This window comes from Mangifera indica, chromosome 19 (assembly GCF_011075055.1).
Source record: "Mangifera indica cultivar Alphonso chromosome 19, CATAS_Mindica_2.1, whole genome shotgun sequence".
Classification (NCBI taxonomy): Eukaryota; Viridiplantae; Streptophyta; class Magnoliopsida; order Sapindales; family Anacardiaceae; genus Mangifera; species Mangifera indica.
Window position 1 is genome coordinate 8,251,349 of NC_058155.1, and position 27,460 is coordinate 8,278,808.

Genomic DNA, 27,460 nt, shown 5'->3' on the forward strand with positions numbered 1-27,460 from the left:
CCAAGAATAAGTTAGAGCTCTGGGTTGTAAAGAGGCTTTTTCAGATGATATGTTTTTTTTTGAGAAGGTTGAGAGACTTAAAATTGTCTATTTAGTATTTTCACACACATGATCTTTTATATTAATTATTAAATTAACTCAAAATAAAACATGATAAGTAATTTCACGTAACTATATCTATAAAGTTACTAAAATAAACTTACGTATAAAAATTTAATTAAAAAATAAATAAAATCAGACGCTCATATTTGTGAAGAATTTTACAACTGCCTGAATATGTAAACACATGCAAGAGGAATTGAAGGTCAAGCAGAAAGAAACGGAGAGTTCGCCTGTGATCTTATGTTACCCCCACCACCTCTCTACACCAACTTCCTGATAAAGGAAGTAGGATTTTTATTTTTTTTCTTTTTTATAGATTAAGGGTGAGATTGGTTTGAAAAATCTTCTATCATAAAAAATAGGCCATAAAGACTTATTCCCACACCTGGTTTGATGTAATGACAAAATTTCACTCGTAAAATTTTAAAAACTCAAATACCCATCTGTAAACTGTTATTGTTAATAATTTTTATTAAGAGTAAAAGTAAAATAAATAATTTGTGCAATAATAAAAATCTAATTTTTAATGTATATTATTATAATACAAATCTCATTGCCTTTCAAAATTTAAAATTTTTATTTCTGAATCAAAATCAAATCTCCCACCAACTTTCTTATCAAATCCAAAGGCCTTTCTAACTCTCGTCCATATTAAAATCAATTCCGCTGCGTTAAAGCATCACCTGTTGTTGTGCTCCCTTGATTTGAAAAATCACTTGGGATAATCGATTTAAGAAAGGCAAAAAGACTATTTCCCACCCAAGGTGGTGCAAACTCACTTTCCCACCCAGTAACTTTCAAAAATCCAAATACTCACTTTTCTATTGAATTTAACTAGTATTGTCAAAGACAAAATTGTTATTTAATAAAAATATTTTAAAAAACTACAAATACATCACATTTTACCCCCAAAAAGTTTAAAAACTAATATTTTATCTAACTAGGATTAAAAACTAACAATTTTACCCACCTTTCCCCACCCAAGATTTGAAAAATCAAAATTTCCCTCCTAGGGTTTTTCAGCAACCGCTGGTGATCGGAGACGATAGCGACTGATGCATTCTCCCTCCCTCTTAATTTCTCTCTCAACCATCGTCCATTTTTTACCATTATTAGTCGTCACTGACCAACACAAAAAAGACCCATCATGTGTCGGCCAATGATAGTCGATGATAGTTGAAAATGAACAGTGGCTGAAAGAGAAGTCAGGAAGGAGAAAGAATGCCACTGTTGCTAGTTGCCAACGGTTGTTGCAAAAACCCTAGGTGGAATTTTTATTTTTCAAACATTAGGTTGGGAAAAGTGGGGTAAAATTTTTAGTTTTAAACCTGGTGGGATAAAATGTGATAAATTTATAGTTTTTAAAATATTTTTATTAAATAATGATTTTTTCCTTGACAATAACAGTGAAATTTGACAGAAAATTGGGTATTTGAATTTTCAAAAGTTACAAGGTGGAAAAGTGAATTTTCAAAATTTATAGTCATTTGGCCTTTAAGAAAATAACATAATGCTGAGTTCCTTTATATAATTTGGATTTTACATTATTAAGGGTAAATTAGTAGTTTATATTCAATTACTAAATTAAATAGTTGAAATTAATACTTTTAACTAAATTAATTAATGAGGGTATTTTAGTCATTACTCTAAGAAAGCGTAAATTATCATTTAAACCCTAAATTAATAGAACACATTAACAATAACAACTCACGAATAGATATTTGAGTTTTTAAAACTTAACGAGTAGAATTTTGCCAATACATAAAAATAAAATATTATTATAAAAGGTATTTCAAAGAGTAGAATTTCTATTTTGGTGTTGGAGTACCTAATCTTGTCAACAAGGAGTATTAATTAAAGGTGTTTTAATGACCTCTAGATTGTCTATAACAAAAATTAAAGTTGGAACCTACTTTAGGTTAATCAGTTTTAAGTGAGAACCAAACTTAAAATTTGAATACTAAATTATTTCGATTTCTTTATAGTACAAACCCTTGACTCGTTCATTTACTCGCTTGGATTCAGTCTCGTTCGGTTGTTGATTAGTTCATGGGTAGTTGGTTAGATAGTCGTGGTTGGGTTATTCACTTGGAGTTGCTTGGTCACTTCCTGGTATTATTCCGCCTTTTCGGGTGTTGGGTAGTTGCTCGGGTGGTATATTGTATTGTGGTTGGTTGCATTAGTTGATTCACTCCTTCCTGAGCATTCGTAGATTGGTGGCGGGGGAAAGGGGCATCCGACCACGGGTGCAATTCGTTTTGCAAGTTATGAATTCAAGGTAGAGGGGTTGCCTGATTCACCAGTCTTTCCTCCAGACTCATCGGTAGGGTGATGCCAAACTATCTTCTAAGGGTTGATAGTATTACATAGGCTTCAGGCTCTCATGCGGGTATCTTTCAGTTTGTTGGCTCCTCTTATTCTCAGCACATAGGGGAATTCCCCATCCATTTATCTTTCCATTCCTTCCCCTCATTCCAATCTTGGAGCGGAAAGTTTTTATTGTATCTCATTATGTAAAAATATGTAATACTTATTCACATTATTTTTATTTTCTAGTACAATTAAAACAACCAAAAATCTCATAAATTACTAATATATCAAAAACATAAAATATAGAAAGGATTTATCACTGTTTTTAGAATTGGATCGGATATTAATCCAATAGAGATGACTTACTCGTTCAACCTGTTATTGATCAATAAATTTTTGTAGAATTTATTATTAAGTATATAATTTGACTTATTTAATATTAAAATAAATTTAATTTGACGGTATATATATTCAAATATTATAAAGTATTGATTCAAGTTTTCATAACCAATTTTTAATATTGAATTAATCAAATCCAATTTTATATATGCTCCAGGTAGTTTGGTTAGCGATTGATGGTTTAATCGGTTGGATCGATTAATTCGATTTGATTTTTAAAACCATAAAATTTATATATTATAATTGTCTATTATACTACAATATTTTATTTTTATGATAAAAATAATAATAAACACATTTGCACTGTTATTATTTTCAAATATTGTTTTTAGAAAACGGTAAACATTAAACATAAATTTTATCTTTGAACCCTTTTTCGCCGCAAGAAAAGAATAAACAAATATTATCTTTTGAGTTATGCTTTTCTTAAGAAATAAAATTTTTCCTTGCATCAAACCGGATACTCGTGACTCAGGATTGGTTAGACTGGCTTAAGCAAAAAAAGTCCCTCATAAAATGCCGAGGTTTGAGTAGTATATTCACTCATGTAAAAGAAAAAAAACCGGAAACTCACGTATTCGGGTAGATCCATCATAATACACGGGTGGGTACAACTTTACGGGTGACTAACAGGCCGAAGGTCAAAAATCAGAAAAAATAAATCCATCTTCCAACGCTCGTCTTCTCGCCGTAACTCTCATTCCATCCCAACTTAATCGAATAAAAGCTCCAATTAATTATCAGGTGTTCCCTTTCTTTATTTTGGTTAGATTGGAGAGGTTTTTCAATGGCAAGAACGAGCTATAATCAAAGTCATAACAACAAGGCTGGTGTCTTCTTTTTGGCCACTCTGCTCCTGTGGATGGTCTCCGTTTTGTTTGAAATAGTGTTCAACAAGCGCAGAGAGCTGATGTGGATCGTCTATGGTGCTTGCTTCTTCCAATTGTCCAACTGTTTCGTTCGATTTGCGGTCTCTCGGGACCCTCTCTTCGTTAATACCGCTGTCTCTCTTCTTCACTCAACTGTCACTTCCGTTTCAGGTTGCAATATTACTTTTGCTTTTCAATATGGTATATAAATATTTTCATTACTGAGATGGTTGTGTTGGTAATAAATGATTTTAGCTCAAGTTAAAAAGATGTGGCTATTATTGTTTATTTAAGTGGTCATTGTGGAAATAAAGTTATCTTTGTGGCTGAGGAAATGTGAATTTTTATTAATTCGTGGCTTTGTTGTCGGTGATAAAGTTCTTGTACTTGATATTCTTGTTGTTATCATTGACATGAAGTTGAGAATTGAATTATTTGAAGTTATACTAGAGAAGATTGAGCTGATGACTGTGAGTTTTTTTCAACCTTTGTGTTTGAAATTGTACTTGAGAAGAACTTGACGATCGGATGATGGTGCTGATCAAATCTAGCAAGAAAATGTTTTTATTCTATATAAATCGGTTACTGGTGTTTGATGTACGATGCAAGCACATGATAATGGAATGAAAATTGGCCAATTTGAGGACAAAAGCATGGCATTAAAAGGAAAGAAAAAATCTTTCAATAACCTTGGGCAGTTTAATGACAATTATTAAGGTTGTTTAAGTGATTTGTGCTATTATTAATTTCTTTGAAGGCAGGCTCAAATCAGTTTTTCTGATTATTTTCTCATTTTTCTGTTAGGTTGTTCATCTCAACTCTTGTTGCCTGTTGTTAATCATAAAGTGCTTCCAATTCCTCTGTAGTGGTATTGATATTAGTTAATCAGTGGATAATAAATGGTTCAAAAACAATGTTTGAGCACTCACAGTTGGTTGGTGGTACTTGGCCGTGGGCATACCCAGCTTTATGCTTCTCATGTGGTTACTTTGCATATGATCAGTGGGATATGCTGCACTACCGGTTATACAGTGGATTGATTCCTTCCATCCTTGTGCATCATCTGTTGCTATTGGTTTGCTTCACTCTTGCTTTATACCGAAATATGACTATCAACTACCTTATTATTACTCTCATTTGTGAGGTGCGTTTCAGTGTCTTCCCGAAGTTGTTTCCATCTGCAGTTTTATCTTTCTGCTTGTTTAAATCCTACTTTTTGTTCCTGCATTAGCTGCCAGTTATGTATTACACTGATGATGAACTCATTATGTCTATACAGCTACATTCCATATTTTTACATGTGAGGAAAGTAAGACGGATGGCTGGGATTCGTCATGCCAAGAGTAGAATTGTTAGGGTGGAGTGGATTCTCAATTGGACCATGTTTGTTCTTGCGAGGTTTGCATCTCATGTTCTGATCACTGTCAAGCTGATTAAAGATGCTTCCAAGTTTGAAAAGGGCATTGGGTTGCCACTTGCTTTGTTTGGGATGTTTGGCATGAACTTGCTTAATTTTTTCCTTACCATTGATCTCTTCAAGGCTTTCAGGAAGGAGAGAACACCAGCACAGATGAATAATCATCATGCTGATTGACTGATACAATGAAGGCCCCAAAAAAGAGTTAGTAACTGTATCATAGATATTCCCTTTTTTTCATTGTTTTTTGTACAGGAAAAACGCTTCAGCTTATGGTGAAAGGAATAGTGCTCTGTAAAATAACAGGAAGTCATTAGCCATGAATATATTGATTTATTTCAGACAATTTAGTTTATACAGATGGCGAAAAATATATTGTAAAACCTGTCTTGACAACAAAATTGTGTTACTTAAGCTCACACCTCTTATTGCTAGCTTTTGACCTTCATTACATACCAAATTATCTTTTATATTTTAGCAGGCAGCTGCTATCTAAGATGACTGGAGGATGCAACGGCCCTCTACTTAGTAAATTGAAAATGTAATGAGTGCTGTCTATCCTGTGATGATAACCAACCAATTCTAACGATCAGGGTGGATTCATTGTTTAATCCATACTAATAGAAATGGCCTGCAAGGAGTTGCTTGAGAGTGACAATAGATTTAAATCTCTTATAGCGTATTTTAAAATTAAAATTTTCATTTATTTAAAACAGTGATTGGAAAACTAATTATTATATCTAAAGTTTGATTTGTTTAATGTGAGTAAGGACTATCTAATTCGGATAGGTTTTTCATATATATATATATATATATATGGCCAAAAAGGTTTTTTGGATAGGTTTTGTTAATACATAAAAAAAAAATTATCATGAAAATAAATTATTTAAAATATTATTAGATATAAAATATTACTCTATTTGATAAAAATATACATAAAAAATTGTTGTGTTTTGTTTGACTTAATAAAATAATACTAAATTATTTTTTTACTAAATATTGTTCATATTTATTGTTATATTAAGTGAAAATTAAAGTATTTTTGTTCTAAAAATTAATAAATTCGGATAAAATTATAATAAAATAAGATTATCATAATAATTTTTTAATCTCATATAAAGATGTTAATCAAATTATTCTTTATATTAACCATCACATCATTTTTATTATCTAGTATATCAAACAAAGTTAATGTTAATAATAAAATATAGAATACTAAAAAACTTTTTGAGCATTTGAATCAAACATCCTTAAGAAGTTGGTAAAAAAGGGTTTAACAACGTACTTATGAAATTCAAAGAAAAGATCTTGAAAGAAGTGAAAATCCAAGAAATTGTAAAGAAAAGTGTGTGACATAATTAGAAAAGATAACATATATTGGAAAAGAAAAATGTTCTAGTTTTTTTCAACTCGAAGAAATATGTTTCTAAAACAAAAAAGCGCTTCAAAATTTTATATATTTTTTGAAACATTCCCAACATGTTTTGTACAAGTGTTGGAGCCTTTTTATTTCTGAAATCTTTCAAAAACCTCGAAACCATCCCCTACTAATGTTTTCGTGCTTTTTAGTTAACAACAATCTTAAGTACTCAAAATTTCTATTTTGGTGTTGGAGTATAAGACTTTGTCAATAAAAAATATTAATTAAAGGTGTTTTAACAACCCTTAGATTGTTTATCACAAAAATTAGAGTCAGAACGTACCTTGGGTTAAGTGATTTAAGGTAAAAACCAAAACTAAAATTTGAACACTAAATGATTTCAATTCCTTTACGGTATGTTGTTCACCCAAAGTTTTAATTCTATTTCATTTTGTAAAAATATGCAATACTTATTCACATTATTTTTATTTTCTAATACAATTAAAAACATAAAATATAGAAAAAATTTACTAATATTTTTAGAATTGGATTGGATATTGATATGATGGAGAAGACAATCTGATTCAATCAATGGTCAGATCAATTAATCCATGATTAAATCGATTAACTATTCAAAAATAATATTAAAAAAATATATAACTTATAATTAATTATATAATTTGACTTATTTAATATTGACAAGTATAAGGTAGAGAAGATAATCCATGACTTATTTTTTAGTTATTTAAAAAATTAACTATAAAAAGGGACAAAGAATGAGCTCTTGATAAAACTAATAATTAAGCTATAATGTTGACAGGTATTTGTGTTGTATACATGTGAAATATTCTTAAAAGATTTGAGTCTCACATATGTGTAATCTCCTTGTGATTTATAAATATCATTGCTTTGTGGGGTTATAAAAAAAAAAATAAAAGGGGTTGGTTTTGTGCAAACGAAAACTGGGCCGAAAGCCTAATTCATATGTAATTTGGTGGATCCCCTTGCGCTCAAAAAATATAGTGTCTAGTTTGTTTTATATATCACCATTTTAATTATTATTTTTATATACTTTTGCAAAAAATGCTTACCTAAAATATGTGATGTTTCATGGTAGAAGTTACACCATTGAATTTAGTTTCAATGAAAACGATAATATTACTAAATAATGTTTTTAAGAGCTAACTAGTAGTGTGTTCATCATAACCAACATTCATATATTTTTATTACAGCGTAATGTCTTTATTTTCAACTATAAAAAGTCTTAATTTTTGTACCAAAATAAATGCAAATCAATTTCGTACAAGATTTCCTTACAAGTTTTACATTTATAATCTATTTTGTTGATCTTAAACTTGAAAGTTTGTCGATGGAGCTTGTTGAATCCTTGGCACTTGTTTAATTCATAGAGTAAAAATTCTTCAAGATAGTGACTTTAGCTCACATCTCAACCTATTATTTCATTTTGTTTTTTATGCCCCAGGTTGAAGTTTAGGTTGTCTAGGTCAAAGCTATTTTCTAGTTTGAAATCTCTTTATATGCCCTAAGTTGAAGTTTGGGTTGTCTAGGTCAAAGCTCTTTTCTAGCTCGAAATCATTATCAAAATCAAACTCTCTTTAGCTCATAACATGCAACTCTTATGGGGGTCTAGTCCTAGTCCTTGTTTATATTGACTGAGCATACGCCAATATGCTGACCAATTGTTACATATTTAACACAAATTCAAAATCAAAATAAGAAGATAACCTATTCAATTGAATTTAAGTATACATAATAAATTTTATATGAAAATCACTCGAATGTGGCTCTAATACCAGTGTTAGGTTATGGGGAGTGCTTAAAGGGTAGCATAAATCAATTTAAAATTTTTGAGCACATAGAAACACCCTATAAACCCTTATAGGATTCAAACATAGTCGATTAACATATAGGCATACATATGTATAAACAATTATACAACCAAGAAAAGTATAGAGCACAAACTTATGTTGGTAGCTCCTTCACTTTGACAACCTTCACACTTGGTTACAACCACTCCCGAACCTAAAGAAAAGGAAGCACCTCAATATCCACACAAAACATGAACTCTAGAAGGCTCGATTGTGCATAGATGTACTACTAGGTGACCTATGTTGCACTTAGAAATTAAGTCTATTCCTTGTGTCTAAAGTTATCATTTTTTGCATTTTAAGTAGAGATTAAGGTTTATAAAATATTTTATTATTTCCTTTTTTTTTTTGGTTAGGAGAAAAGAGGAAAAATCAAGAGAGAGAACACAAAATTGAAGAAAAAAATGGATATGTTTCCTGATCGCATTAGAAAATATAGATATGTAGTAGCAAGAATAGGAAATAGAATCTAAGCCATCAACATCAACTTGGATTAAGAAGTAGCGAACTTGGTGGTGACCAAATATGGATAAAATCTAACATTCTACTTCCACCTTAAGAAAAGAAATTATAAAAACCCTGTTGAAATAATGGACAAGGAGCTTTTGACAAATGTTCATATAGTTATTTATTATTAATTCTCTAACAACACAATGATCACTCTCTTTGAGCTTCCATACGTTACTAGGAATAAATAATCTAGAAGCACGTTAGCAATACAATCATAAGGTAGCAACCAACGACTCAAGTTTACATAAATCAAAATGTGAAAATACAATAATCTAATTATAAAAATTAAAATAGGTGTAATGTAAATACTATAAGAGAAACTTATAAACATTGTAGAAGGTCTCTCTTATCATGTTTATATTGCCTTTGTTTCTGGTTAATTGAGTTTACAAAGTGAAATCATCCCAATTACTTCTACATTTTTCTCTATTTAGAACATATTAAGTTTTTTTATTATAAAAATATTCTAAAAAATTATAATAATTTAGGTATAACACATTTTTATAATTGGATGATTGTATTTTCAGATTTTGATTTTTGACATCTTTATTTGTTTTTGTTAAGTTGTTTTAATAAAGGGTATTTTAGTAATTTTAATAATTAGGTTTTATTTTCCTCAAATTAAGTTATAGCCATGTTAAAAAGATTGAATATAGTAATGGTTTCATTCCGATTGTAGTACTTCTGGATGAGGTGTTATATTAACACTAAAACGATATGATATCATAGCAAAATAGTTGAATAATTGTATTTCTTGTATATGAAAGTGTTGATAGGATATCAAAATTTATATAAAACCTTAACCATATATAAAGTGATAATATAAAATAACAAATCAAAATGTATATATCCACATAAAATAGGAAACCGTATAATTTAAAAAATATTCTTACAATATTAACTAGAGCAGACATCGTTAATGAACACTACTAACAAAATTATTTCTTTATTTGATTTAAAATAAAATTTTCATTAACATATTTACATTCGTACAAAATCATGAAGAGGTCAACTGTTATCGAGGCTACGCTATCAACAAGGCAACTCTTTGGAAAACTCAATTAACCAATGATAAATCAGATCTTAAGAGGAATCAACAATATTATTATTGATACAATCAGTCTGAATGATATTGTTTACTTTAGGCTTCAGGCCTGCACGATTTTGTTTCTCTTATGAAAACACGTCGTCAAGTTAAGGGCTTCTAGCCCCTGCCTATATATATGCTCAGTGAATAGTATGGGAGCGATATGAGACTTCAGGTCACAACACACCCCTCATCGCTATCGTGCTGATAACGTGTTATAAACAGGCCAACAGATATTGTCCGTTTTGGGCTTCAGGCCCTCACGATTTTAAAACGCGTCTATTGAATTAAGGGCTTCTGGCCCCTGCTTATATACAAGCTCAGTAGACTGTACAGGAGCGATGTGGGACTTCAGGTTACAACACACCCCCCCCCCCCCCCATCGCTATCGTGCTGATAACGTGTTATAAACAACCTGAACGATATTGTTCGCTTTAGGCTTCAGGTCTGCACGGTTTTGTTTCTCTTATGAAAACGCGTCGTTCAAGTTAAGGGTTTCTGACCCCTGCCTATATACATGCTCAGTGGACAGTACGGGAGCGATGTGGGACTTCAGGTTACAACAATTATTATATTATTTAAACAAAGTCAACAACGAATATTATTGATCAAAATAATCAGACGCAAAGTCAGACGATTTGTGTATTTCAAAGACGTCATTCATTTATAAACAAATGTAAATGGCAGCAACCTTAAGGCACGTACCTTAAGCAAGTTTTCCAAGCCCGAGATACGTGTGAAATAAATGGAAGGTTTACTCAACACCAACATTTAATATATATTTGATTTGAAACTTTAGCATGTTAATGTTCGTCACCTAATTGTTAGATTGATTCAAATGAATCCTAACATATATATTCATATATAATCTAATCAATCTAATATCAATGACAAATATTAAATCATTATATGCATATAGTTTATAGAATTATAAAATTAAAAATTTCAGGGATGCAGGCAAACCTGATGGTTGATATAGAACCAATTTAAATCTAATCAATTGTTAATTTGTGGAACTAGTCTTTCATTCTAATAACACCATGAACAAAAGCGATAATTGTGGATGGGTAAATATATATGGTTTTTGACTATTTTGGGAAGGGAACTTAGCATTTATATAATAAATTATTAGACCCTTTCATTAAAAACTCAATAAATTACAATAACTTACATTTGTCACCTAAATTATAAGACTCTAAATAAAGTGTAATACACATTTACAATTCAATCAGACAATGCCCAATAAACTGATTCTAGACTATATATCTATATGATTCTATTTTAATAAAAGAAAAGCATAATCAATGTATGGACATTTAAGAAATCTCAACATTCTTCCATTTAGACAACATTGATTATCAATTTTTTTATTAAGAAAAGAAAACATTTTTTTCTTGAGTAAACGAAATTTTAATTTTTAAAATGGCCACTCATTTTAAGAAGAAAAAAACATGATTCATAAACAACACTTCAACCAAACAGTCCAATCAATATAATTATTAATACAGAACCAAGACAATCTATATATTTCACAACAATATATAACGTCCGTGATTACAATTACTCACAACCATATCACATGAATTACTGATTTGGAAGTGTGGCAAGAATAATATATAAAAGTGATCAGAAAAATATGTCATCACTTGTTGGTCCTTATTATGATTTCTCTTAAATCAATATATTTAATATAAAAGCTAGAGAAATCCACAACTTCTAATGAAGCCAATATGTTTCACCAAAATTGTCTCAAGATATCTAAATAAACATACTCATACAATTGTTAGACTTAAGATGAACCATCTTCTTGAAACACATATTGTATACATTTATTTTAATATAATCAACCATATAATTATCATACTCAAAAGAAACTGTATTTTGGTGACACTTGTTGTACATATAAATTTTAATAATATAAATCGTACAACTGTCATACTCAAGAGAAACATTATTTTTTAGGCACATGTTGTAGTATAACCACAAATATGCGCATCAATATAGAACCGCGTAAAAATTTTTCACCTCTAAATCAAACCTAAATATTTTTAAGTTGACCTAATCTCATCCACATTAACCCAAATTATGTAATAGATAAAGTCATGTCAAAACATAATATGTAATGATATGATTTGTTGCGAAACAATACACTTTGTAATATGTCATAGAATAAAATGATTCTTACAAAAAACCACATGAAATAACAATTTGTCAAAACAAAATTAATGTATCTCAGGTTAGTATTAATAGTTTATTTATTGTCTTTTTATATGATCAATTATAGAGATAAAAAAAATAATATACAACTTTATTTTCAAAATAATGTTATCAATAACCAATGAGATTAATTACTAATTGTTAAATATTTAAGAAATTTAATTTTCAATCAATATGATGAATGTTATTATCATAAATACTAAAACTATTAACATGTATATGAACACGACATACCAAATATGATAAGTTCAAATTAGTATACTTACAACACAACAACAAAAAAAAACAAATAAACTACAAATAATTTTTAAAAGTCTATCAAAAAGAGTTATTATAATATAATTAATGTCTCTAGTAAAAGATGATAAATTTCTATCAAAAGGCCTAAAACTAGCTTTTCCAAGTAAACATCCAGTTAACCTATATAATGTTTTAAAGAGTAAAACTATTGATTTAAAAGTAAATTTAAAGTAACTTTCATAATTAAGCTAATAAAAAAGCTAAAATTAAGTTTTAACCGAAAAATTCCTAATATAAAAGCATTGTCTTTACTGAAATTTTTTTTTTATTTGTATTAGTATTAATAATATCCTCTATGTACTCATTCAAATTAAAGTTATTATTTTCTGAATTAACATAAAAAGGAAATTATGAAAAATAAATATGTAAATCATATTTGAAACTATAATAATAATAATAAATCAGTAATAGAGTTACCAATTTCACTAATAATAAAATTATACATACACACATTTAGTACATAATTTGGTACACAGATAATATATTATATATGATTGGATGATTTTGAATTAAAAATAAAATAATATTTAATCATATAATAAGATATCATATTTGTACCAAAATTATGTGTAAAAATATATACACGTAACATTACTCTTTGCTAAGCAATCAATCTCTAGTGCAAACAAGTGTTTTAGCTACATTAAATTGGCTTTGACTATCAGTTTTCAATAATAATGCTACCAATGCTACCAATGATAATAATAACTCAATAGTAGTGTCACTATTTTTTCGGTTAGTTTGAGTTATTTGAGTTGACTTTGTATTAATTCAAATACAATCTAATTTTTCAGGGGTTAATCTAAACCTAATTTAAACTATTTTATGTGTTGAAAATTATAACCCTATTCGATTTTCTTTTTATATCACATAGTATCGAGTTAATGGACTGTATCAATTTTTGTCAGGCTTAATTAGAATTTGAAGACTGAAAATAAATATAATTATTGATGTATGATTGAATATAGTTATTTTCTCTCTAGGAGAACAAAGTGACGTGTCTTGAAGCTAAACAACGAACGCTAAAGACAGACCACCCACTGTTATAAAAATACGGGAGTTGAGCTTCATTAAAAGTTGCACTCGTGTGCTTTAATGTAGAAATTTGGTGGTAAACAAGATACATGCAAATAGCAGAAAGTGAGATATGGCAAGCCTGAATCAGCAACAACAACCAGAGATTTCTCAATCATGGGGCGGCGGGAGCAACCGCATGGCCGCTACCAATGTAGAGGGAAGGACACCATCTCCCAATTTCACTAGTCACAACGATGACAAAAGTTTTGACGATCAGCAGGTCTCTAAGTTTGTTTATTTTCTCTTAACTATTATTCACCACATATGATAATATTTTTGGGCATAAAATTCACAAATTTTCTTATAATTGGGCGTGTGAACTGAAATGAGGTAACCATGTTAATTAACTGATATCTTCCTACAGTTGTGAGGATATCGATGCCTGATGGAGTTCTCTTGAACTTGATTTTGATAATGATTAGAAACCTGGGTGGAAAAGTTTTTGGCGTTTGTAGGCCCTGGTTTCCTTATCTCAATGGCTTATATAGACCCAGGAAACTGTAAGCTCCTCTCTTTCTGCTGTCTCTGTGAATGTGTGTTTCTCTTTCTGGGTCCGTGTCTGTGACTAACAAACTTTCTATGATGTCATATTACAGTGGAAATTGATTTGCAAGCAGGAGCTACTTACCAATACGAGGTATATATAAGAAACAAAATTCTTCAAATACTATATATATATATATATATAAATAAAATATATCGTGTATATATCGAAAATAAGGAAGAGAAGCTTTTATCTTTTTCAAATTGAAGGTGCAAGAAGAAAACTAACATGTTTGTCATTTTCAGCTATTATGGGTACTTCTTGTCGGATTGATCTTTGCTCTTATAATCCAGTCCCTTGCCGCAAATCTTGGTGTATGCACTGGTAAGTCACAAAACTAACCAAAATTTACAAGTACAGTTATGTTGATGAATATCAACTACTTGGTTACTTCTTCTTTAGTATATAACAATAACTTAGTTCATTGGAATCTCAGGCAAACATTTATCAGAATTATGCAAGGCTGAGTACCCAAGATTTGTCAAGTACTGCCTGTGGTTGCTGGCCGAAACAGCTGTCACAGCCGCTGATATCCCAGAAGGCAGCCATAATTCTTAAATCATCTTAAAATTCATTGCCTTACATTCGATAAATTCATTTCAGAAAATACTACTGGAAGTCTTAGTTTGGGAGTGATTCTGCAGGAAGTGCTTCCAGACAGAAGCCTAAACCTGACAATAACATGCTATAACTAGTTTTCTGAAAGCAAATCCATTAATTCCAAGAGAAAACTTTTTCAACCTTCTAAGTACTTTATTTAACATTTGTATTGCTTTTTTTTTTTTCCTCTTCTCAGTGATTGGGACAGCCTTCGCGTTAAATATACTCTTTCATGTCCCGGTATGGGTTGGAGTTCTCCTTACTGGCCTCGTCACTCTCTTGTCGCTCGGCCTGCAAAGATATGGGGTATTTTAACAGTTCATATTTAATTTTTTTAATCAATCCTTCGTTTATTATTACTGGTGAAGCATCAAAATCAACATTGAATAAGGTGAAATTATAAAATTTTCATTAGCTTATCCTTTTACTTATTGAATGTATGCATTCTGTAACCATCTATACAGATTTTACGTTTCTCTTCAGGGGTATTTGTCTTCTTATTTATTTATTTATTTATTTTTGCCCTGATCCCTCTTTGAACTGATTTAATTTATTTCCATTTGTGTTTTGTTTTTATATTTTGGAGCTTAACGGTAGTTTCTCATATTTAATCTCCCTCCTTTCGAATGGTTAAATAAATTAGATAAGGAAGCTGGAAATGTTGATAGCAATACTTGTACTCGTTGTGGCCGGCTGTTTCTTTGGAGAAATGAGTTATGTAAAGCCTTATGCAGTTGATATCTTCAAGGGCTTGTTTATTCCCAACCTAAGTGGCCATGGTGCTGTAGGCAACACCATCGCTCTATTGGGCACCACCGTCGTGCCGTATGATCCATCCAACTTCACATAATTCTCAAAATTTAACATTCAGACCATCAAAATCATAAAAATCTGACAAAACCCACTGATAATAATGCAGGCATAATCTGTTTCTGCACTCAGCTCTTGTGCTCACCAGAAAAGTGCCCAATTCTGTCCGTGCCATAAACGTAAGCCATAGGAAAACACTAACAACATTGAATAAATATATACATCTTTTAGATATAAATGTTTTGGTGGTAATATCTCTATTATTTGTCTTGTTTTTTTATACAGGATGCGTGTAGATATTTCCTCATAGAGAATGCAATACCCCTATTTGTAGCATTGTTAATTAATGTAGCGATGGTGTCCATAACCGCCAGTGTTTGCTCGGCCCCAAATCTCTCAGAAAATGCCATTGAGCAATGCAATAATATTACACTAGACTCTGCTTCTTTCCTCCTCAAGGTAATCGATTTTGGTAGCATTAAACTTGATCTATATGGTAAATACTAACAGAAACTCGATTCTTTCTGTGTAGAATGTGCTGGGAAAATCGAGCTCCATCGTTTATGCCGTTGCCCTTTTGCCTCAGGGCAAAGCTCCGCCATCGCAGGAACTTGTGCTGGACAATTTATTATGCAGGTCAACAGAAATATAAAAAAAAAAAAGAAAAAAAAAAACTGAAATTCAATAATCACAAATTTCTTTGTAAAATTTTTATTTAGCTTCTTGTTGTGTGATTTTCAGGGTTTCCTGGACATGAAAATGAGAAAATGTCTGAGGAATTTGATAACAAGGTGCATGGCACTTATACCAAGTCTCATTGTTTCAATTATTGGTGGAGCTCAAGGGGCAGGAAGATTAATCATTATTGCTTCGGTTAGATAAAATAAATTCGTTAAAATATGTTATTAATTATAATATTATGTCTGCATCAAATTAAAATCTAAATATTTACTGAGTTTTAATTGTAGATGATATTGTCATTTGAACTGCCGTTTGCTCTTATCCCGCTTCTAAAATTTAGCAACAGTAGCGACAAAATGGGACCCTACAAGAACTCTATTTATGTAAGTTCTTTTTCTTTTTTTTTTGGTTTTCTTCTATTCTAGGTAAGTTTTCCAATTGAAGTTAACCATATTGGGGCTTATGTAAAACTTAAACTTCTAAAAATCATGTTTCGATGTTGTTCTCTTTTTCTGAATCAATTCGTATAAAACATAATCTTCTGAGAATCATGTTTGGATATTCTTCTAATAATTCTGAAACACTGCACATGCAGATAATTGTTCTTGCATGGATCTTGGGCCTGGGAATAATAGGCATCAATGTGTACTACTTGAGCACAGGATTTGTAGGTTGGCTAATCCACAACGATTTGCCCAAAGTGGGAAACGTGTTCATCAGCATTATAGTGTTTCCCTTGATGGTCATTTATGTATTAGCCATTATCTATTTAGCTTTCAGAAAAGACATTGTTGTGACATTTATTGAACCTGCAACGGAAGACGCAGTAGTCGAAGGTAACATGGAGAATGAGCTTGCATAACTTGATAGGCAGATGGAATTGGGTTTTGTACCTTATAAAGAGGATTTGTAACACAATTCTCATGACCTAGGTAGCACGGAAACGGAAACGTCGAAACGCCGAAACGTCGAAACGGAAACGTGGAAACGTATTTTCTTAAAAAAATAGGAAACGGAAACGTGGGGAAACGTGTAAATATAAAAAATATACGGTTTTTTTTATAAATATAAAATTTTTATAAAAAATACAATAAAACGCACACTTCCTCTGGGTCGATCGTCCTGATGTCACAGCCAAACAGTTCCAGTCCCAGCAGTTTCCGTTCCTGGAAAACTCTGTGACACCAGGACCCAGTTTCAGAAAACTCTGTGACATCAGGACGAACCGACCCAGAGGAACGCACACTTTTTTCACAGAGTTTTCTTTCTTCCAGCCACTGTTCAGAGAGGAAGAAGACACCCAGGAGATTGACAGCAAAGAAGAGAAGACGCCCAGAAAACTATTCCGCATAGGAAACTATTTTTGTTATTTATTTTCAGAATCACATGAAATTTTACCCAATTCCATATTTGCTTCTTGTGCCTCAAAAGTTTTTGCTTGTGTTTCCTTTTTCAATCAATCAGAAAAGGAAGATTGAGCAGTGGCTTTGGATGAAAGGGGAGTTACTAATAATTCCTGGGGGAAGGTAAGTGTACCAAGAAGTAAGAAGCCCGCCTCAGAATCTTCCTTCCGGTGGGCACTTGGCCCCTAAAAATAATAAAAGGCTTAAATCAGCAGCATGTGTTTCAAAACAAGAAGACAAAAATTCTTCTCTTTTCTGCAACGGAAAAAAACGGAGCATAGGAAACTGTTTCTGGTAAAGAAACGCGTTTCCTTTTTATCTAAAATTACCGAAACGGCCCTGAAACGTTTCGTACCAGTTTCGGGCCGTTTCGGAAACCGAAACGTTTCGGATTCATGGAAACGCACACTGCTGTGCGTTTCCGTGCTTCTTAGCTCATGACATATACCCCTATCTAAAATATAATCCAAAGAGATATGTACAACTTGAACTTTTATCAATTACAACAAAATAAAGTGCATGTTTGCTTATACTAACTCAAATTTGCATACAAAAAGGTGTAAGCTAAAATACCTCAATATGTAAATAAAATAAACTCAATCCACACAGTCTCAAGTTTGAGCACTCACGGTTGGTTGGTGGTACTTGGCCGTGGGCATACCCAGCTTTATGCTTTTCATGTGGTTACTTTGCATACGATCAGTGGGATATGCTGCACTACCGGTTATACAGTGGATTGATTCCTTCCATCCTTGTGCATCATCTGTCGCTATTGGTTTGCTTCACTCTTGCTTTATACCGAAATATTACTATCAACTATCTTATTCTTACTCTCATTTGTGAGGTGCGTTTCAGTGTCTTCCCGAAGTTGTTTCCATCTGCAGTTTTATCTTTCTGCTTGTTTAAATCCTACTTTTTGTTCTTGCATTAGCTGCCAGTTATGTATTACACTGATGATGAACTCATTATGTCTATACAGCTACATTCCATATTTTTACATGTGAGGAAAGTAAGACGGATGGCTGGGATTCGTGATGCCAAGAGTAGAATTGTTAGGGTGGAGTGGATTCTCAGTTGGACCATGTTTGTTCTTGCGAGGTTTGCATCTCATGTTCTGATCACTGTCAAGCTATTAAAGATGCTTCCAAGTTTGAAAAGGGCATTGAGTTGCCACTTGCTTTGTTTGGGATGTTTGGCATGAACTTGCTTAATTTTTTCCTTGCCATTGATCTCTTCAAGGCTTTCAGGAAGGAGAGAACACCAGCACAGATGAATAATCATCATGCTGATTGACTGATACAATGAAGGCCCCAAAAAAGAGTTTGTAACTGTATCATAGATATTCCATTTTTTTCATTGTTTTTTGTACAGGAAAAACACTTCAGCTTATGGTGAAAGGAATAGTGCTCTGTAAAATAACAGGAAGTCATTAGCCATGAATATATTGATTTATATCAGACAATTTAGTTTATACAGATGGTGATAAATATATTGTAAAACCTGTCTTGACAACAAAATTGTGTTACTTAAGCTCACACCTCTTATTACTAGCTTTTGACCTTCATTACATACCAAATTATCTTTTATATTTTAGCAGGCAGTTGCTATCTAAGATGACTGGAGGATGCAACGGCCCTCTACTTAGTAAATTGAAAATATAATGAGTGCTGTCTATCCTGTAATGATAACCAATTCTAACGATCAGGGTGGATTCATTGTTTAATCCATACTAATAGAAATGGCCTGCAAGGAGTTGTTTGAGAGTGACAATGGAGGAGTTTAAGTTACACGCATAAAAAGATATAGGTTTAAATCTCTTATAGGGTATTTTAAAATTAAAATTTTCATTTATTTAAAATAATGATAGGAAAACTAATTATTATATCTGAAGTTGAATTTGTTTATTGTGATTAAGAACTATCTAATTCGGATAGGTTTTTCGTTATATATATATATATATATATATATATATATATATATATATATATGGCCAAAAAGGTTTTTCGGATAGGTTTTGTTAATACATCAAAAACAAAAAATTATCATAAAAATAAATTATTTAAAAAATTATTGGATATAAGTTTTTACTCTATTTTAAAAATATATATAAAAAATTGTTGTGTTTTGTTTGACTTAATAAAATAATACTAAATTATTTTTTTACTTAAATGTCATTGAGTATAATTATTCTAAAATATTCTTCATATTTATTGTTATATTAAATGAAAATTAAAGCATTTTTGTTTTAAAAATTGATAAATTCAGATAAAATTATAATAAAATAAGATTATCATGATAATTTTTTAATCTCATATAAAGATGTTAATCAAATTATTTTTTATATTAGCCGTCACATCATTTTTATTATCTAGTAAATCAAACAAAGTTAATGTTAATAATAAAATATAGAATACTGAAGAAATTTTTGAGTATTTGAATCAAACATCCCTAAGAAGTTGGTAAAAAGGGGTTTAACAACGTATCTATAATATTCAAAGAAAAGATCTTGAAAGAAGTGGAAATCCAAGAAATTGTAAAGAAAAGTGTGTGACATAATTAGAGAAGATAACATATATTGGGAAAGAAAAATGTTCTAGTTTTTTTCAACTCGAAGAAATATGTTTCTAAAACAAAAAAACGCTTCAAAATTTTATATATTTTTTGAAACATTCCCAATATGTTTTGTACAAGTGTTGGAGCATTTTTATTTCTAAAATCTTTCAAAAACCTCGAAACCATCCCCTAATAATGTTTTTGTGCTTTTTAGTTGACAACAATCTTAAGTATTCAAAATTTCTATTTTAGTGTTGGAATATAAGAACTTGTCAATAAAGAATATTAATTAAAGGTGTTTTAACAACCCTTAGATTGTTTATCACAAAAATTAGAGTTAGAACGTTACTTGGATTAATTGGTTTAAGGTAAAAACCAAAACTAAAATTTGAACACTAAATGATTTCAATTCCTTTACGGTATGTTGTTCACCCAAAGTTTTAATTCTATTTCAATTTGTAAAAATATGTAATACTTATTCACATTATTTTTATTTTCTAATACAATTAAAAACATAAAATATAGAAAAAATTTACCAATATTTTTAGAATTGGATTGGATATTGATCTGGTGGAGAAGACAATCTAATTCAATTAATAATCAGATCAATTAATTCATGATTAAATCGATTAATTATTCAAAAATTATATTAAAAAATTATATAACTTATAATTAATTATATAATTTGACTTATTTAATATTAAAATAAGTTTAATTTGATGATATATATATATACATGTATGATAAATAATGTTCTGGTTCAAGTTTTTATAATATTTTTGAAAGCAACTGGGTACCAGAAGTTTTTCAATTGGGGATGATATGATTGAACTGGACCGGAGACATTCAAGCTTTTCTGGGGCAACTTAGCTTTAATGGTATCCAGCGATTGCGTAGAAGTACAAGCTGACAAGCAACTTTGATTGGAGTCTGAGGTGTTACTATCTTGTAACAGCCAATCATTAACCAATGCTTCCATGTGAGCTAGTTTATCCAAAGCAGTGACAGCAGTTGCTTCAGATATATGAACCTGTTTTTGTTCATGGAAAATTGGCTATAAGATGGCAGTTATAAATTCCATATATATTGGGTGTATTTTAGCCTTAAATTTTTTCATCTAGATCTTGATCAATAAAATTAAAGAATTTCAATCTACCCAAATCACAGAATTTAGATTAATAGAGAGTATATTTAAGTCACATGATATATCAGCAATTGCTAACTTTCAAGACCTGATTATGAGCCAGAGATAGTTCTTCTTGCAACTCAGCAAGCTCTTTCCTCCTTGTGCCAATGGACTTGTAATCACGTGCTAAAGGATTTAGAACTTCAACAACCTACAACATTGTCAATAAAAGCGCATATCATCTTAAGGAAGCAATCAGAACTCCCAAATGTTCATTACAGTGCCAGGACAAAATCAGCCCAGCTATCACTGTTATTCTCGTTCTGAAAATATGCTCATTTTGTTTGTCTAGATCATTCAGATGTAATGCTTATATCCATAATTTACGATGATAAAGAAATATAATGCCCGCACAATGTTCAGAATCAAACAGAAATAGAAAAACTTAATTAGTCAAGAAAGGCCAGGAATAGCAGAGACCTTCTTATGGAGAAGCATAATTGTGAGCACATCTTGTCGAGCCTTTCAATCACAGTACTGAATATCGTACCTAGCAACTTTAAGCGCTTGGTTCACATGCAAAAACTTTCCTTTACGTTGAGGAACTTTAGACCTTGGATCCTCCACATCAAAGAGTGTGCTCCACCCATTCTTTTATCTACCAAGCCATTGCCCTCCCAATAACAGCTAATACCCTGAATCCTCCTTGAACGCACTATAAACCTGCACCAATTTTAATATAAGCAAACAAAAAATGTTATTTCCAGTAACCGCATAGGAACTCTGTCAGCAAACACACAGATTTAGCTCCTTTCTCTTTTCGATAAATGCATGATTTGCTCAAAAACATAAACGGTGCATTTCTCTTTAGGCCTCGCAATAATGCATATAACTTAATAGAACAAAAGCAAGAGCAAAAGGACGGATTCATACGTTTCCAATGTTGTGCCACTTCTAAGCCACAACTGAAACAACTATTCAATAAGCTTAATCTTGGTCCAGATTCAACAAATGGCCAAATAAAAACCAGCAAGTAAACCTATCAAGACTGCATTATACTATGATCTAGTTACATTCCAACAATTCTAGCAGCAACCTAGAAAAACCTATCATATAAACAAATCAAAATCGAATCTTTTGACTTTCAACATCAAAAAGTAAGCAGCGAATTCAACTATCATATTGGCCGCCCAAACTAAGTTCCTCTCCAAACTACCCAGATTAAAAAAGAAAATTACCAGAAAGCCACAAACAAATAAAAACAAACATACTTCTTTTTACCGTTGAACACCTCAAACAAGCAGCGAATTCAACTAACAAATTTACCACCAAAACTACGTTCTTCTCCAAGAATAAAAACTACCCATGTAAACAAACCAATAAAAAAAGACAAAGTAAAAACCTTTTTAGTGTTAATCTTGGATGGTCTACACAGCGAGATTGGAAGAGACAGAACAGCAGCGGTAGCAATAGTGCTCATGGCTTTTGAACAGTGCGCACCTAGGTAGCACGGAAACGGAAACGTGGAAACGTGGAAACGGAAACGTGGAAACGTATTTCCTTAAAAAAGTAGGAAACGGAAACGTGGGGAAACGTGTAAATATAAAAAATATAAGGTTTTTTTTATAAATATGAACTTTTTATAAAAAATATAATAACCTATATTTTAATTAAAAAAATACAACAATTGATTTTTTCCAACCAATTTAAAATAACATATAACAAAATAATTTTGTACCAAAAATAAATTACAAATTCAAGTTCTTGAAACATGTATGTATAAATTAAATCAACACTTATATATTCATCTTTTAAAATGGAAAATAAACATGTATATAAATCAATATATTTTATCACAATGTAAATAAATCAACCTACAAACTCAATATTATTTCATCAAAATAATAATTTCCAAGGGTTAATATCAAAGTCATCAAATAAAATATAATAAAAAATTTAAAAAATAGTAAAATATTTATTGCATTTTCTCTATTTGATCATTCTCCTTATCCATTATGTCATTTGCATCTTTATCGAAAAAAACAGACTCCAATTCTGGTTCATCTAATGATAGGTTGGCTAATTGAAGAACTCTCACATCTTCCATACTCCCAAAGTCATCTCCACCAACATCCCACATCTTCTCCTTACCATCATAATACTTAGAGTTAACCCTTGACAATAAACGAAGATTGTTATGAACAAAAACCAAATCTTTTGCACGTTTTGGAATTAATTTATTCCTTCTAATTGAATGAATGAAAGAATAAGTACTCCAATTTCTTTCACAACAAGAGGAGGAACTAGGTTGTCCAAGTACTCTGAATGCTAACTTTTGAAGCAATGGAGCATTTGAACCAAAACATGCCCACCACTTCATCGGTTCTGTATTAAATCTACCACCAATTGAATCAGGATCTTCAAACGGTCCACTTTTGAGAGAGAAGTTAGCATACTCATCCAATGCTTTAAAACGCTCATCTTCAGAAAAGATCCTTCTAAAACATTTGTTCCTCTCAATAGATACTTCCTCATCCATATGAGGAGACACTCTACCTTCAACTCCTTCAAGCCATTGTTCACTATAAAACCTTCACAAATAATAAATATATCAAATAGTTAACAAATTAATACCCAATTTAATAAATAAATATATCAAATAAGTATGAAAGAAATATATAATTCAATTAAATATTTACCTTGGATTCAATGAATGAGCTAGACAATGGAGTGGAGTATTACTTTTTGCCCAACGATCATAAAGAATACTATAGATCACTGAATAGAAAGGAGAATCTTGGGTAGAAAACTTTCCTTCATGTTCATAAATAACTGATTTAACTTTTTCAATCATAGAATCCCAATTCTCATAAATCAAATGAAGACATGACTTATTTGTATCACACATTCGAATCATATCATAAATCGGTGCAGTAAAAGCAAGAATGTAATTGACCTTCGCCCACCAATTCTCATCCAACACCTTATCACGAACAAATCTTGCTTTGCCTTGATCATTTTCTCTATATTGTCCCCATTGTTCACTTACAATCATTGATTCTAGAGCACCCTTAATTAATTTAAATCTTTTGAGCATAACAACAACAGAAGCAAAACGAGTGTCTGCAACTGAAAGTAATTTCAAAGGACTAAATCGATTAAACATAGTCAATCGCATTGAATGGTTCATTATGAAGTTTTTAATTACCAGAACATCACCATAAACATCAGTTATCCAATGACATTCATCATATGTCTCTTGATTAGATTCCACATTTTTAGTTGCACATATATTTTTCAAAGCTAGATTCAAAGTATGCACAACACATGGAGTCCAATAAATATGTGGAAACATACCTTCAATGATTTCCCCAGCACCTTTACAATTTTTAGCATTATCAGTTATTACTTGAACTACTTTTTGATGACCAACCTCATCAATTATCTCCTTCAATAAATTAGCAATGAAATATTTATCTTTAACTTCACCTGCACAATTAACAGCTTTAATAAACATCGGACCTGATTCACAAACTACCATGAAGTTAATTAAAGGTCTCATTTGTGGGTCACTTCATCCATCACTAACAATACTAACCCCTTTTTCCATCCAAGTGCTTTTAATAGGTTCCAATAACCTTTCCACATTTGTTTTCTCTTGCTGAAGAAGTGTAGTTCTTAATTTATTGTACCCAGGAGGCACATAACCACCCAATGAATGATTAGCTGAAAATGAAAAGGCACTAATATAGTTTGGATTCCTAGCAAAATTAAAAGGGAGACCACCAGTGTAAAACATTCTAGCAATTTTCTCATCTAATTGAGCTCTAGTTTGTATGTCAAAAGATTTAGCAATAGGAGAATCATCAACTTTTCTCTTCTTTAAAAAAAGATTTAACCCACTCGATAACGGTAAGGATAAAGACTATGATTGATTTACATTAGTAGTACTACTAGGCAATGACACTTCCTTAGATTGAGAATTATAAACCTTATTGGTAGCTTCATCATCTAATTTTCTCATTTCTACTAAATCTTCAAATTTCACTTTAGAACAAGCACCGATTCCTTTCCCCGTAATTTTTAATAGGTGAGCTTTAACTCTAGTATAAGTCCCTTGCCTTTCTTTCTGACAAAAATTACAAACCCATTTGCATGTACCCCCTGATTCTCCAAGTTTCTCAATTTTTGTGACATATTTCCACAATGGATTTTGGTCTTCATCATTATTCTTTTTTGCAGAACCCACACTACTAGTACTACTTTTAGAATTTGAATTTTCCTTACCAGTAGCAGAATCCATTAATGATTAACTCAAATTCAGTATCACCAACAATTTGCTAGAATTTATCAAAAAAATCAACCAAATCACATAAATCACCGACTATTCTTCTTGGCAGTTTACTACACAACTGAAATAAAAGCACAAATTGGAAACATAAATAAATCAATTTAATTATAGGAAAACTTTTATCTATAAATAATATTCAAATTAAACAAAAATAACTAAATTACAAACTATAAAATTATTCGATTAAATTATATAAAATCAAATATTCAATAATTATTAATAAAATAAATTATGAATTATAATTACAAATTATATTCATGGCATATATATATATATATATATATATATATATATATATATATATATATATATATATATATATATATATATATATATATATATATATATATATATAGGGGGAATAGAGCAAATAATTTAATGTTTTAAAATATATTTTATATTAAATTAGAATTCCAAGGTTGAGGTTGACACATCTGGAAGAAAGCATGCATTGACGGCAAAGGCTAATGGAGTCTAATTTACTTTGAGCAAAAGGCAGGCTAGTATATATAATAATTTAATATATGTTTTATAATAAAATAAAAGTGTTGGGAAACTAACAAATCTTGGAAAGCTAACAAAATCTGGAAGACGCAGCAGAATTAAAATCTTGGCCCAGAGATGCATTAAATTCAAATCTGTATAAATTAATTTATATCATAGAAGGGCAAAAAAACTCTTACTTTTTTCATAGAGATTTGTTTCTTCCAGCCAGTGTTTCAGAGAAGAAGAAAACGCCTGGACAGCAAAGAAGAGAAAAAGACCCCCAGCAGAAGAAGAAGACGTCCAACAGATTGACGGCAAAGGAGATTCACAGCAAAGAAGAGAAGACGCCCAGAAGACTATTATATACAGAAAACTATTTTTGTTATTTATTTTGAAAATCTTTTTAGAATCCATTTAGGATGCACTTTCAGAATTCTGGTATGTATAGGAAACTCTTTAGGTTAAGAAACGCGTTTCCCTTTTATTTAAAATTACCGAAACGGCCCCGAAACGTTTCGTACCAGTTTCGGGCCGTTTCGGAAACTGAAACATTTCAGATTCGTGGAAACGCACACTGCTGTGCGTTTCCGTGCTTCTTAGGTGCGCACTGTGAATAGTGAGAGAGGGAGAGGAAAAAAAGGGAAATTGAAATTTTTACCACTTTTTTATTCCGTGTATACAAAATTGTCACATATCCTAAAGCTTTAACAAATATACCACAACAGTAATCATCTTTCCCAAAATACCCCTCTTTAATCTTTCATGCATAAATTCTCTCTCTTCTTTTCTGCAACTTTTTTTTCTCTTCTTCCTCTCTTCCAAAGTGATAAAAGAATCACTCTCATTTCTTTCTCATCTTCAAAAACAAAAACAAGAAGGAAAAAACTGAATTCTTCATATTAAGAATTTTTCAAAGTAAGGATTTAAAAAAAAAAAGCAACTCACAAAAACTCAAACATATTCACTGTATATATCTTGTAAGAAATGACGACCGGAGAATACGATATAGTAGTATCTAACTAGAAAAAAATAAAAAATTAGTATTTAAAAATTAAAGTGAAAAAAAATTAAATATTTAACTGAAAAAAATTAGCATTTTTTTAATTTTTAAAGGTTGGCGTTAACGCCAAGGGTTAGCGTAACGCCAACCCATAAATATTAATGCCAACCTTTTATAATATAATAATATTATATTATATTATAATATAGTATTATTATAATAATTTTATAATATATAATAATATATATATAATATAATATATTATAATATTATAATATATTTACGTATAAACATATTTATATTATATATATTATTATAATATTATATATATTATAATATTATATTATATTATATATATAATATAATATA

The 27,460-nt window shown here is 30.8% G+C and overlaps 3 protein-coding genes and 1 pseudogene across 4 annotated transcripts; 3 read left to right on the forward strand and 1 right to left on the reverse strand.

Moving 5' to 3' along the window:
• Positions 1-3,427: 3,427 nt before the first annotated feature.
• Positions 3,428-5,533, forward strand: LOC123203305 (TLC domain-containing protein 2-like). The gene is made up of 3 exons (XM_044619627.1): positions 3,428-3,851; positions 4,547-4,824; positions 4,960-5,533. Exons 1-3 carry the CDS (start codon positions 3,599-3,601, stop codon positions 5,272-5,274), a joined length of 846 nt encoding a protein of 281 aa, XP_044475562.1. The 5' UTR covers positions 3,428-3,598; the 3' UTR covers positions 5,275-5,533.
• Positions 5,534-13,607: 8,074 nt separating this feature from the next.
• Positions 13,608-17,085, forward strand: LOC123202891 (annotated as a pseudogene).
• A 473-nt stretch (positions 17,086-17,558) lies between these two features.
• Positions 17,559-19,092, forward strand: LOC123202892 (TLC domain-containing protein fld-1-like). The gene is given in 4 exon segments (XM_044619045.1): positions 17,559-17,698; positions 18,185-18,419; positions 18,555-18,702; positions 18,705-19,092. Coding segments are annotated over 4 exon segments (687 nt in total). The 3' UTR covers positions 18,869-19,092.
• Positions 19,093-20,879: 1,787 nt separating this feature from the next.
• Positions 20,880-26,723, reverse strand: LOC123203308 (chlorophyllide a oxygenase, chloroplastic-like). 2 transcript variants are annotated; one of them, XM_044619631.1, is made up of 5 exons: positions 26,700-26,723; positions 22,657-22,754; positions 21,735-21,977; positions 21,361-21,465; positions 20,880-21,158 (listed from the first exon to the last, which is right to left on the reverse strand). In XM_044619631.1, the coding sequence occupies exons 3-5, from the start codon at positions 21,750-21,752 to the stop codon at positions 20,889-20,891; spliced, it is 393 nt and encodes a 130-aa protein (XP_044475566.1). In that variant the 5' UTR covers positions 21,753-21,977; positions 22,657-22,754; positions 26,700-26,723; the 3' UTR covers positions 20,880-20,888. The 2 variants fall into 2 exon arrangements, with proteins under 2 accessions (XP_044475566.1, XP_044475565.1); XM_044619630.1 differs by lacking the exon at positions 21,735-21,977 and having other exon boundaries at positions 26,700-26,717.
• Between the last annotated feature and the right edge of the window lie 737 nt (positions 26,724-27,460).